Source organism: Narcine bancroftii, chromosome 1 (genome assembly GCF_036971445.1).
Source record: "Narcine bancroftii isolate sNarBan1 chromosome 1, sNarBan1.hap1, whole genome shotgun sequence".
NCBI classification, from domain to species: Eukaryota; Metazoa; Chordata; class Chondrichthyes; order Torpediniformes; family Narcinidae; genus Narcine; species Narcine bancroftii.
This window is the reverse complement of record NC_091469.1, coordinates 402,837,908-402,850,996: the sequence shown is the minus strand read 5'-3', so window position 1 is coordinate 402,850,996 and position 13,089 is coordinate 402,837,908. Positions and strand designations below refer to the sequence as shown.

Sequence of the window (13,089 nt, the reverse complement as noted above, 5' to 3'; positions counted from 1 at the left end):
AGGACTGCCTAAAGAAATCTCTTGGTGCCTGCCACATTGACCACCGCCAGTGAGCTGATATCGCCTCAAACTGTGCATCTTGGCGCCTCACAGTTTGGCGGGCAGCAACCTCCTTTGAAGAAGACCGCAGAGCCCACCTCACTGACAAAAGGCAAAGGAGGAAAAACCCAACACCCAACCCCAACCAACCAATTTTCCCCTGCAGCCGCTGCAACCGTGTCTGCCTGTCCCGCATCGGACTTGTCAGCCACAAACGAGCCTGCAGCTGACGTGGACTTTTACCCCCTCCGTAAATCTTTGTCCGCGAAGCCAAGCCAAAGAACTTCTTAAATCAACATGAGTTCCATGCCTCACTTGCATTGGAGGGAAGGGTAGGAGAAAAATATTCTTAAGCCATACAAAAGTAGTTTAGTTGAATTTCTATACTTTCAAATCGGGGAAACAATGAAGTGCATAAACATTTCACTTTAATTGTTGTACGATATGATTGCTGTTTTATTGTGTAGGAGCTTTCAAAATGCATTATATAATTAGAATATAGCAGCGTAGAAATGAACAAAGATTATTCATCCTACTTGTATTTAACCATCTATCAGAGAATTGGCCTGATGACCCATTCTCTTGTTAGTCAAAACATGGTTACCTGGTGACCACAATCAGTGAGGATTGGTAAGAATTTCTCCTCCGCAATCTCCATCAGTATCGGAGCGCCACATGACTGTGTTCTTCTGCTCTACTCACTTTACACCTACGACTGTGTAGCTCAATATGACAACAACACCATCTACAAATTTGCTGACTATACCATGGTAGTATAAATGAAGTGGATGAGCCAGTGTACAAGATGGAGATTGAAAACTTGGTTGAATGGTGCACCAACAACTTGTACTCCATATCACCAAAACTAAGGAGCTGATTGTTGACTTTAGGAAAGGAAATTCAGAGGTATACAATCCAATGATCATTGGGGGATCAGAGATGAATAAAGTGAGTAAATTTAGGTTCTTGGGAGTCATTAGCTCAGAAGATCTTTCCTGGACCCAACATACAAATGGCTTCATGAAGAAAGCATATCAGTGCTTCTACTTCCACAGGAGTTTGCAGGGGTTTGGTAAGACATCAGAAACCCTGGCAAATTTCTACAAAGGTGTAGTGGAAAGTGTGTTGACCAACTACATCATGGTCTGGTATGGGTGCACCAATACCCCTGAGCATAAAGCCCTCCAAAAGGTAGTGGACACAGCCCAGGACATCACAAACAAAATCCTCCCCACCATCTACAGGGAATGCTGCTGTTGGAGAGCAGCAGCAATTATCAAAGACCCACACCACTCAGCACATGCTCTGTTCTCACTGCTGCCATCAGGAAAGAGGAATAGGTGCCACAAGACTCACACCATTAGGTTCAGGAACAGCTGCAACCCTCCCACCATCAGAATCTTTAATGACGAAGTCAATCAGAGACTCATTTAAGGACTCTTACTTGTTCACTTTATTGATTTTCTTTGTTCTCTTTCTATTGCAGTTTGTTTATCCTCATTATCTGTTTACACTTATTTTATTTGTTTACATATTTACACCATTACAGTTTATTTTTTGCACTACCAATTAGTGGTAATTCTGCTGTGCCTGCAGGATAAAGGAATCTTAGGGTTATATGTGATGCCATGTACATTAAATCTAAAATAATTGTTATGTGTGGAATCCAGATGTGTCTCAAATGATAAGTATGTTTGTTTACATTCAAGCAGCAACAATGCTTTGGAGAATTTTAGGTGACCAATTCTGAGATAATTCCAAGATAAATGTGATAAATTTAATAAATGTGAGCTTTTTTGTTAAAAAACAGGTCACAGCCTTTGAGCTGTTCTTCAACTAAATGGCCATAAATATACAGATATCTACATTTGGATGAAGAGTCTGGAAGTCCTTATTTGGTCATAGACACAGCATATACCCTGAACAGGTTTGTGAGCTGGATCAGATGTCAGATTAAAACAGGTCTCCACTCAAGATCATTAAACATTATGAGCAGCTGTTCATAAAGTGAATGGTAAACATCATTTTGTGACTGTTGATGAAAAATTTGCACCATTCTACTTCAGGAAATAGAGGTGAACGCATGACAAGAACACATGATGGCTGGTGGCTAGTTACGAGACAATTAATCTAGAGACTTGATCTAAAAATTTGGGGATTGGTTTTTAAACCCCAACAGGCAGTTGTGGAATTAAACTTCAATCAATAGTTCTGGAATTAAAAAAAAAATCTTATGTCCTTTAAGGGAGGAAATCTACTGTTTTTGACAAGTCTGGCCTATACATTACTTCGGATCCACAGCTATACAATTAGCTAAGAAATCCACTCTACTCTGGGGCAATTTAACTTGATGAATAAAAGGGAATATTCTTGATAGGAGAGAATCAATTCAAAATTACAAGGAAAAGAAGGTAGTAATAGAACAAATAAAGACAACAGAAGATTAACTGAAGGAGGCATGAGTGCAGAATAACTTGATAGTAGAGAGAGTGGAGCACACCTTGTTTCTTGAAGTCTACTGGTCACACATCTCACTTGTCAGGAAGGCACCACAGAGATGGTACTTTCTGAGAAGACTGAGGCAGGCAAGTTCACTTGCCAACATCCTGTCCACTTTCTACAGAGCTTTCTCGAGTGTGTCCTGGCTGTCTGGGTCACAAGCCCCTTTCGCACTTGCAAGTGATCCCAGGAATTGAACACCAATCGGCCTTTAAAGTGAGGTGTGAAAGCAAAATCAGCTGAAAGCTGTTTTCAGATGACTTCATCTCACACTGGAGATTGATAGCCTCGACCCCTAGTACAATCTCCGGAGTCCGCAGATGCCGGCGTTGCAATCAGGCAAGTGTGAATGGAGTAATTGTATTGTGGGATTGAAATGACCCAAGTTTTTATGTGAGTGGAGGAAGAAAAGATTAAAATGAAGGTATAAACATTGCCATGGGAAAGTTGCAGTGGGAGAGAGAGGAAATAAATAGCAATTAACAGCAATAGCGGACAATTTATAAAGATCGTGGGAAAAAACGAAGGCAGACCTGACTTCCCAGAATGCTGTGCAGTAGAGAAACCCCTCTATGCATGTTCCACGTATGCAGCTGGACATACAGTCATTTTTCTGCAGCATGAAATCCTAGGAGGGCAGGATCACCATCGCTTTTCCCCCATGGTATTTATAAATTGTAAGCGATAGTGCTACCAACCTCCCCACACTGTTTAAATTGTACACACTAGTGCTACCAACTTTCCCATGCTACATAAATTGAATGGTATAGTGCTACCAACATTCCACCTTATTTAACAATTGTCTGCTCTTACTATTTATTTCTTGCACTTTCCCAATGTCCCTTATAAAGGTTTATATAGGTTGGCACAACAGAAGTTGAAGGGCTTATACTGTGCTGAACATAAAGCTTAATTATGTTAGATTTCAACAAAATTAATCATGCATAATTATATATGTAATATGTGTAAATACAAATTATAAGATCATAATACATTGATCAGGATTTAGGGCAGGTTCACCATCACTCAATACATCATGACATCACCAATAGAAGGTAGAATAGTCCTAATCCTGGGGATGGCTCCTTGCAAGTGGGCTGAAAGATGGCAGATGAAGTTTAATACCGATGTGTGAAATACTTCATTTTAGGAAGAATAATCAAAACAGGACATATGCAGTGAAGGGGAGGGTATTAATGAATGCAGAAGAACAGAGAGATCTTCGAATAATGGTTCATCATTCTTTGAAAGTGGAATCTCATGTGGATAGAGTGGTAAAGGAGGCTTTTGGTATGCTGGTCTTTATAAATCAAAGCATAGAATATAGGAGTTGGGAAGTGATGTTAAAACTATTCAAGGCATTGGTGAGGCTAAATTTGTAATACTGTGTACGGTTCTGGCCCCCAAATTATAGGAAAGATATCAATAAGGTAGAGAAGGTGCAGAGAAGATTTACTAAAACATTGCCTGGATTACAGTATCTAGAATACAAAGAAAGATTGATTAAACTGGGTCTTTATTCATTGGAGGGTAGAAGGTTGAGGGGGGATTTGATAGAGGTATTTAAAATTGAGGGGGATTGATAGAGTAGATGTGAATAGGCTCCTCCCTTTGCGGGTAGGTGAGATTGGAAAGAGGGGTCTAAGTTAATGGTTAGGGGGCAAAAGTTTAGAAGTAACATGAGAGGGAGCTTCTTCACTCAGCTGAGTGGAATGACCTTCTGGAAGAAGTGGTTGCAGCAAGGTCAATTTTGTCATTTAAGAAAAAGTTAGATAGATGTATGGTTGTGAGAGGATTGGAGGATTATGAGCAGGGTGCAGGTAAGCGGGACTAGAGGAGATCTCTTGGAGGGGCCGAGATGGCCTGTTTTTGTACTGTAATTATATGGTTATATGAACTGCTCATACAAACCCTCTGAGATTACTATTTATATATTCTGTGTATGTCTGTTAAGTCAAGATATGTTTGTATGTTTTTGCATCAAAGACTGGGGAATGCCTTTTTGTCAAGTTGTAATCAGATTATAATATAACTTGAGTATTTCCTTCTTCTAATGTAAATTAATTCATCTGTCTTTCTATAGATGCAAATTGAGTTGCTGAAAATTTCCAACTTATTTTTTCCAAAATCAGATTGTACTCCAGTCAAATACAGGGATAATGGGACCATAAAATATGAGAAGGAACCAAATTAATTAATTAACACAAAATTAACCAGTCCTCAATCCATTAAAATTTATTAAATTTGTGATAAGGTTTATTTCAAGATAGTTTCAAGTTTGAACATTACAATGGAATTGTTGGAATCCAGTAATGTTCATAATAATTTTAATGATAATTTTCAGAATGGTAATGGGATCTTTGTTATATGTCCTACATCAGATGTACATTTTTTTTATAACTACTAATAGCTCCCCACCATGACTACCAGCCCCCCCACATCTCCATCGGGCACACAAAACTCAAAACGGTCAACCAGTTTACCTATCTCGGCTGCACCATTTCATCAGATGCAAGGATCGACAATGAGATAGACAACAGACTCGCCAAGGCAAATAGCGCCTTTGGAAGACTACACAAGAGTCTGGAAAAACAACCAACTGAAAAACCTCACAAAGATAAGCATATACAGAGCCGTTGTCATACCCACACTCCTGTTCGGCTCCGAATCATGGGTCCTCTACCGGCATCACCTATGGCTCCTAGAACGCTTCCACCAGCGTTGTCTCCGCTCCATCCTCAACATTCATTGGAGCGCTTTCATCCCTAACGTCGAAGTACTCGAGATGGCAGTGGTCGACAGCATCGAGTCCACGCTGCTGAAGATCCAGCTGCGCTGGGTGGGTCACGTCTCCAGAATGGAGGACCATCGCCTTCCCAAGATCGTGTTATATGGCGAGCTCTCCACTGGCCACCATGACAGAGGTGCACCAAAGAAAAGGTACAAGGACTGCCTAAAGAAATCTCTTGGTGCCTGCCACATTGACCACCGCCAGTGGGCTGATATCACCTCAAACCGTGCATCTCGGCGCCTCACAGTTTGGTGGGCAGCAACCTCCTTTGAAGAAGACCGCAGAGCCCACCTCACTGACAAAAGGCAAAGGAGGAAAAACCCAACACCCAACCCCAACCAACCAATTTTCCCCTGCAACCGCTGCAACCGTGTCTGCCTGTCCCGCATCGGACTTGTCAGCCACAAACGAGCCTGCAGCTGACGTGGACTTTTTACCCCCTCCATAAATCTTTGTCCGCGAAGCCAAGCCAAAGATATATGTAACTAATTCAGAGATTTTAGGACAGGGAAAATTGAAAATTAATGCGTTTGACTTAGTTTTTATTGCACTCAGTGACCCATGAGAAAGTAAAGAAACTTAAACCTGAGTCAAGATGGAATATAAAACCCCATTATGCAAAATGCTTTGGTATTATTAGTCAAATTGTAGTTATGTGGGATAAATATAACAATAATGTGAGGAGTTTATTCAGTCTCCTATTTGTATTCCACATTATCTTTACTTCACTTTTCTGTCTGTGTGCCTTGTATCTTTACTCTCATTGCAGTCCCTACTATGACCTCAAATCAGTTTCTCGTCTCTACCTTCAAATAGCCAGGACACAAGATTAATTGAAAAAAAAAATGTGGTCTATCAAGTCATTAGGGTAACTTTATTATAAGTACATTTGTGCATATATTTATCAATGTTACAGATTTTAGCTAATTACATGGTGCAATTCAGTATTTTGGATCCTTCCAGCTCCCAATATAACATGGTTATTTCCCTTCTCTTATTTTCCTTTTGCCTTTGCAGCTTAATTTCCTAAAATACCTATCATCACTGTCCCCACCTCATTCATTTTTTTTGCTGTTTAACCTGTACATTAAGAATAATTTATATTGGACAAGAGAGTTACAGATTGGCAGTTTATAGAGAATCTGACTGTCTCATTCCCTCTCAGTCTTTGAAAACTTCCCATTGCACACTGGAATTTTGTGACGTTATACTTTAACTACAACCAGTATTTTCTTCTGGTCATCCAGCATATCTATTCCTATCATGTGCATTCTTTTTGCCAGACTTTTCCTTACAGTGATAGTAAGATCATTAGCCATTTATACCACCTACAATATTACATTTACATCCTGAGTATTGCTGATTGACATTTTTTTCCAACATTATTTTTCAGGTCAAGATTTTACATTTCTTGAAGGCTGATTACACCTGCTGATCCTTTACATAAAAGTGCAGCAGATATCAACACCTACATTTTCTCCTGATCCCACACCATTATTTTAGGGTCCTTCATAGATCCTGATCTTGAGGCAGCTTAGATATTATTTATCTTTCTTGGTGGACTACCTTTCTGGTTATGGTGGAGTTGAACCTTTCCTGTTCATGCATTCCTGGAATAAAGTCTCTACTTGGATTGGATTGGTGGGCTAACTCCTCCCTCCCCCAACCCCCAGAAAAGCATCCAGAAATTTGACTATGCTTCCAGAACTTCCATCTGAAATCTGTACCTCTTGTCTATTTAAAACTCTTTTTCCTGCCCCTACCATCACACCCATAATTTAGTTTGCATTATTTTTGCCAGAGCATTGTATGCCTCAGAAGATGCTTACTTATCCATCAGTTTTTTTTTTAAACTCCCCTAATTATCATCTCAAAGATTTTACTCTAGTGGGAATTTTTACTTTCCATTTCATTTTTTTTAAAGAATTGTTTATTCCATCATTCCAGTTCTGATGTACAGTCAGACCTTAATATTTCCTCTGACTTCCTTTACTGTTTTAATTAAAATAATACTCAACCAAAATACATAGAATTTTTATTGCAATACTTAAGTTTTACAAACTTTACTGAAGACCATATTTTACCAGATACGTACAGTGTGTGTGGACATAACAACTCGTGAGTAAAACGAATGGAAAAAGTCAAAAAAAATGTACAAGAAACATTTACAGTAATACTGTTTAAACACAAAAGGAGAGCAGAGAACAGAATTCAAACTACTTACAAATCTTTCTGATGCTAATGGTGTAATCACACTTGCATATACCATTTCATTATATACTATGACAGCTATAAGTATGTGGTACAACAAATGAAAATGCTGATAAGACAGTCATATTGGATATTTGGCACTAAATAACATGATGGTTTGTATTTGGCATAATTGGCTAAAATATGATCCAACCGTACTTCATGATCAGTACTCTTGTACAATAACGATGCTGTCCCTTTATACCCATAATACAGTGTTTGTAGATCCAGCTACTATTCATCTTGTCCAAAAACATTTAAAAAAATATTCAGGATTTGCAATGAAGTGATTTTGCAATTCAATTCCAAAATGCATTTGATGCTTCTGGCTGGCAGTTTTCAGAAGAAAAAAGAAATGTAATCTCCCCAGTCAACGTTCTGACTCGCAAATGTTAGTGATAATGGAAATTTTGTTCCCTTTATATGTAGTCAGACGTTGGGAATTAGACAGTAAAAAGATTATTTTACTTTCTCTCTGTTCTACAGGAATCAACTTAGCGACACTCCCCACAGATAATTACTCACGAATTTCAAATTTCCATCATCTACAAATATTTAACCTGGATCTTATGAATGTATGACAAAAGATCAAGTCTTATAAGTGATGCAACTGGACTAACACGTACGCCAAATGCAATTGAATCCGAGGAAGTAAGTGCACAAACAGACTTAGTCAGGATCAAGGCACGAGGAAGACCGATCATGGGTACTGCCATTTATGTAGTCCAATCCAACTCCAGTGGACAGGTAAGGTCATGGTAGTTGCAATATTTATGGGAAAGAAAGTGTATAATTGACATTTTTTGACATTTTGACAATGTAGTGAAAGGCATTTCAGGAGATCAAATTTGTTACTATACATTTCCTAAAAATGTTGCTGAATTCAAAGGTTTTGCCACATTATATTGATTGAAGAAAGGACTAATGTCAGCCCAGGATTTAAAAAGATCTTGCATGTGAATTCTGGAAATTAAACTAGGTAATAATTGGCAACACATCTTTTTTTTCCAAAAGGTACCTTTAAACAAAAATTTAACTGCTAAGTATCTGCCAGACCTGGAATATGCTATTGTAGTTTTGTAATCAGAGGACTTCCTTTACTAAGATTAAATCTGTGGAGTTAGGTTTCAGATATAATTGCAGCAGAGTTATGAGTTAGAAATATTGTTGTTTATCATCTTTTAATAATTTGTAATCATTCATAATGATTAGTTTGCACAAGGTGGCACAGTTAGCATGGGGTTAGTGCAACACCTTTACAGCGTCAGCAATTTACTGTGGTTAAAATCCCACTCTGTCTGTAAGGGGTTTCTACGTTCTCCCTGTGTCTGCGTGTGTTTTCTCCAGGGGCTCCGGTTTCCTCCCACCATTCAAAACATATTGGGGATGTAGGTTAATTGGGTGTAAATTTGAGGGCACGAACTCGTGGGCCAAAATGGCCTGTTATGACTACATATTTTTAAAAAAGATATGCAAAGGTGTTGCAAATTGATATTTAATCATAACTAAATCCTTTAAAGCATGGCAGATATCCATCAATGAGATTAGCTCAGCAATATTCATTTGGGTTTGGAAACTAAAGGCATGTCGATGCTACTAGGGCACTCAATAATTTACAGTCCAAGGGAGAAACTCAAGACATAGATGGAATTGATAAATCATTAAATAGCCAGAAGGCATTATTAAACATATTCCTTTATCGTGGATAAATAATGCAATATTAAAGAATTGTTTAGTATTCTGAAACAGATTACAGAACACATGCATACGTAGCCAATAATAAGAAGTGAGGTACAAATGTTACATTTGATTGATTCGGTTTCAGAACAAATCCAATTCCAAATCATGTTCAACTGAACTTTTATTTCGCTTGATGGATTGTAAATGTTTCTTGGCTGAAGTGCACAAATATTGAATTTTGTGTTAAGTAAAAGGCAAAGTAATTTTATGTGATGTCCATTTGAAATTGCTTTTCAAAAAAAAAGTGACAGCTAACATGGATGAATATTTTAAAAACCAACATCTTTTGCTTTGTACATTACAGTCTTTTGGTTTTTGCATATGCAACCAGCTAATTTTAAAAATGTAATAAATGTATCTTAATAAAATTATTTTCACAAGGACAATTTTGTTCAGAAAATATTACACAATTGACGCTGTAAATGTGAACATGTACAATGTTATTAATTATTGAAAAAGGTAAATTTTGCACCAGTAGATGCATTTTTAGTCTAGAAAACTTGACTGATAAAGTAATTGCATTCAAAAAGTACATTTCTTTGATAAACTATACAGGATAACTTCTAGTAATTAAAGCAAAATTGTATTGTAGTTTGTACTATCTTTGAATCAATGAGTTTTTACTTTTAAGTATATTTTCTCTGAAAGAGTACACAATATACAAGGCGTAGGTGTAATAACAGTGACTTGGTTCTCATGGAAGAACATACTATCTATAATTACTAGATAAAAGTACAAATAATGGGAAATCCCAAGCAATAATCCTCAATACAGTTTTCTTGTCTCATGTTACATCCATGCCATACATGCCAGAGCTAACCATATGTCAACATCTGTAAAACTACCAATTTACACAAACTGAGTAGCTGCATAGACCATATTTTCTTTAAATTACATACACCTGTCTATATCATGGTTCAGAAATTTGATGGAGGCATAATTAAGTAATTCAATTCATGGAAGATAAGGTGTCTATTATTGAGCTTTGGATATAAATGGGAGAGAGAGAGAAAATGCTTCTAAACATAACCACTCTATTTAACAATTGTTCTGTAATGTTAAATATCTGCTGAAGTTGTGAACAATGCATAACACACAACTACAGTATGAACATATGAAACAACTACAGTATTTTAATCCAATTAAATGGACAATCATTAAAAATTTCATGCATGTTTGTGTTAAAGGAAGGACAGAAAATGGGGCCCAACAGATGTCTGCTTTAGTGAATAAAAGCCCCAGATAATCCCATTAACCTCAATTATTAATAAAATTCCATTGGCCAATTTAAACTCACAAATTATTCCAATGTTCCCCTATTCTACTTGTACAGCATGTGTGTGATAACTTTTTGTCACTGAAAATAATTGGTGTTTCTTAGTCTCAAGGAATGTTACTAATTATGCACAGAGTTCTTCCACATTCCCATTATAACATGTCATCTTGGGCAAGTTTGAGTAAGCATGTAAGTGATGTTAAATGTTAAGTCTTCAGGACGTGAACTTCTACAACATCATCATCACATATGGGAGCAATATTTAAGTACTGCTTTATGAGAACAAAAATAAATAACCAAATATTCTTATATACACTGCCAGCTGCTCTATGGAAGAAAAATCCTTTATAATTTTTGTGCTTCTCACTGTTCTTGTGTTACTATTGCTTTTTAAAGTGCCAGAACAGGTATAGTGTGGGAATAAGATGAAACGGCAAAATGATTGTCAAAATCTTATCTCACATCTAGTCTTGGAAGAGCTATTTTCATTTGGCAAATGTATACCTGGCAAATTACTGAAGGCCTTTTTATATTTAGTGCTGGAATCATCAGCTTCTATAGTTGTACAAGTAGGTTCATTTTAAAATGTGTGTGGTTCCGAATGCTACAACTCCAACCAACAATATATTTGCCATATGAATTTTGGAACAAAATACATAAGGAAACCAGACTATAAAAGAACATTATGGTTTTGAGGACGAGAGCCCATAATAAAATCCAGCAGATTACAGTGCCCCGCTTGTTAAGATTCTTCAATTTAGAAACTGCATCCTTTCATATTCCATGTACAAAAGTCAGTTCCTTCAGCAAGCAACACAAAAACACTCCCACACTTTTTGTCACAGAACAAAAAAAAAATAAATCATGTTTGCCTAAATAAAGCCACCAGAAGATTGATTTGAGTAGAGTCCAGGCTCTCTTGGATGGTGGTGTCGAACCTGAGGGGCTGAGGGTGTGCAATTCACATTATTGAACACACTTGGATACACTTCATTACTGTTTCCATCATTACATCCAGTTTGGGTCTGTCGAGGCAAAGAGAAACATGTTCTTAGTTTTTTTTAAAATGGACCCATTGCCAACATTATGCGGTGTTTCCTAGATCTTGGTGAACCAACTCTAAAGTTTAAAATACAAATTGTTTTTCAATCTACCATGAGTGTGTATGTATGTATATATGTACACACACAAAATATACACAGTTGAAATTAATGATTTAAGATTGTTATGAAAATTGATTAAAACAATAAGCATGATCATGTAACTGTTAAGGATATTCCAATGTTAAATTCATAAACCCATCTCATCATATTGCCTTTTCAAAAATAATGTGACATTAATCCATGAAATAAATGATCAAATTTAAAAATATTATAGCTTTGGCAGTTTGAATTTAGTTCTACTAACATTCACCCCAATGCAAAGTAAAAAAATCAATACCGTTTTGGAATGTTTAAGGAGTTTGTATCCAAGCGAGTCCTGTCCATTAACAACTGTGACATCCCGTAGAATGTCCTCCTAAAATATACTCAAATCACCTACCCAATGCCTTTATCTTTCATCTAGGACTGACTCTGAACAGTCACTTGTACAGTATATTTCCATACAAAAATGAGCTAAATAACAATGTTAATTCTTACTACTAATATAGTTATATTACCCAGTCATGTGGTGAGACACTTTCCCCTTCTCCCTCTTCCAAGAGGCATCATAGAGCTACTGCCAGAAGCAACATATCAACAGTAGATACAAAAGTGTCTGTACACTGGTTTCCAGCTATTTTTAGTGTGGCCATTTTACACTCTGTAGCCAGTAATAGTGTGCGGAACATTGAAGGTTATTATCCTTGCACCTCACTGCCCCTTCATCCTACATTCTCTTCTGATTTTCAAGATGCAGATTGTTTAAGTCTCTGACTTGTCTGCTTCCCCTTCTATCCCTGCTTCTTTCAGGTATTCAACATTTGAAACCGGTCAGGCCTTGCCCACTGAACAAGACAATGGTGAGGCCATCATACCCACTAATTGATGAATTCCCAAGCACAGACTCTTTTGATCCGAGTTGTGACTGTGTGTGGGATTCCCATCTGAAACAAAGAGTAATCAACCTGTCCTTACTGCAAATGGAGAGAAATGGCTGTGGACCATAGAACACGACAGCACGCAAACAGGCCCGTCAGCCCATCTAGACTGCATGAACTATTATTCTGCTTAGTCCCAAATGCCTGTGACCCTCATTATATGTACATTTGGCTGTAGTTGTTGAATACCTCACTGGTGTGAAAAGTCAAAAGCAATTTTCTCTCCTGCCTGACGAACTGTAATATAATAGCACAGCGGATCATGCAATCATTCCAGGGGTTTTGGCTACATCCAATATGCATGTTCAAGGGGAAGAATTCTTTCTTTTGCCAAACAAATAAAATCACTTAAGACCATGACTACAGGGTATGTTACATTGAGCCATAAGGTTGTCCATCGTATTGGCTTATCCA

General features: G+C 37.5%; 1 protein-coding gene across 7 annotated transcripts in view; it reads right to left on the bottom strand.

The window, feature by feature from the left end:
• Positions 1 to 7,347: 7,347 nt before the first annotated feature.
• The window catches only part of LOC138751489 (aryl hydrocarbon receptor-like), a 238,356-nt gene continuing 232,614 nt past the window's right edge, over positions 7,348 to 13,089 (bottom strand). For all 7 annotated transcript variants that reach the window (XM_069913792.1, XM_069913793.1, XM_069913794.1 and 4 more), the window contains one exon: positions 7,348 to 11,620. In XM_069913792.1, coding sequence (XP_069769893.1) covers positions 11,468 to 11,620 — 153 coding nt within the window. In that variant the 3' untranslated portion in view covers positions 7,348 to 11,467. The remainder of the gene's footprint in view (positions 11,621 to 13,089) is intronic.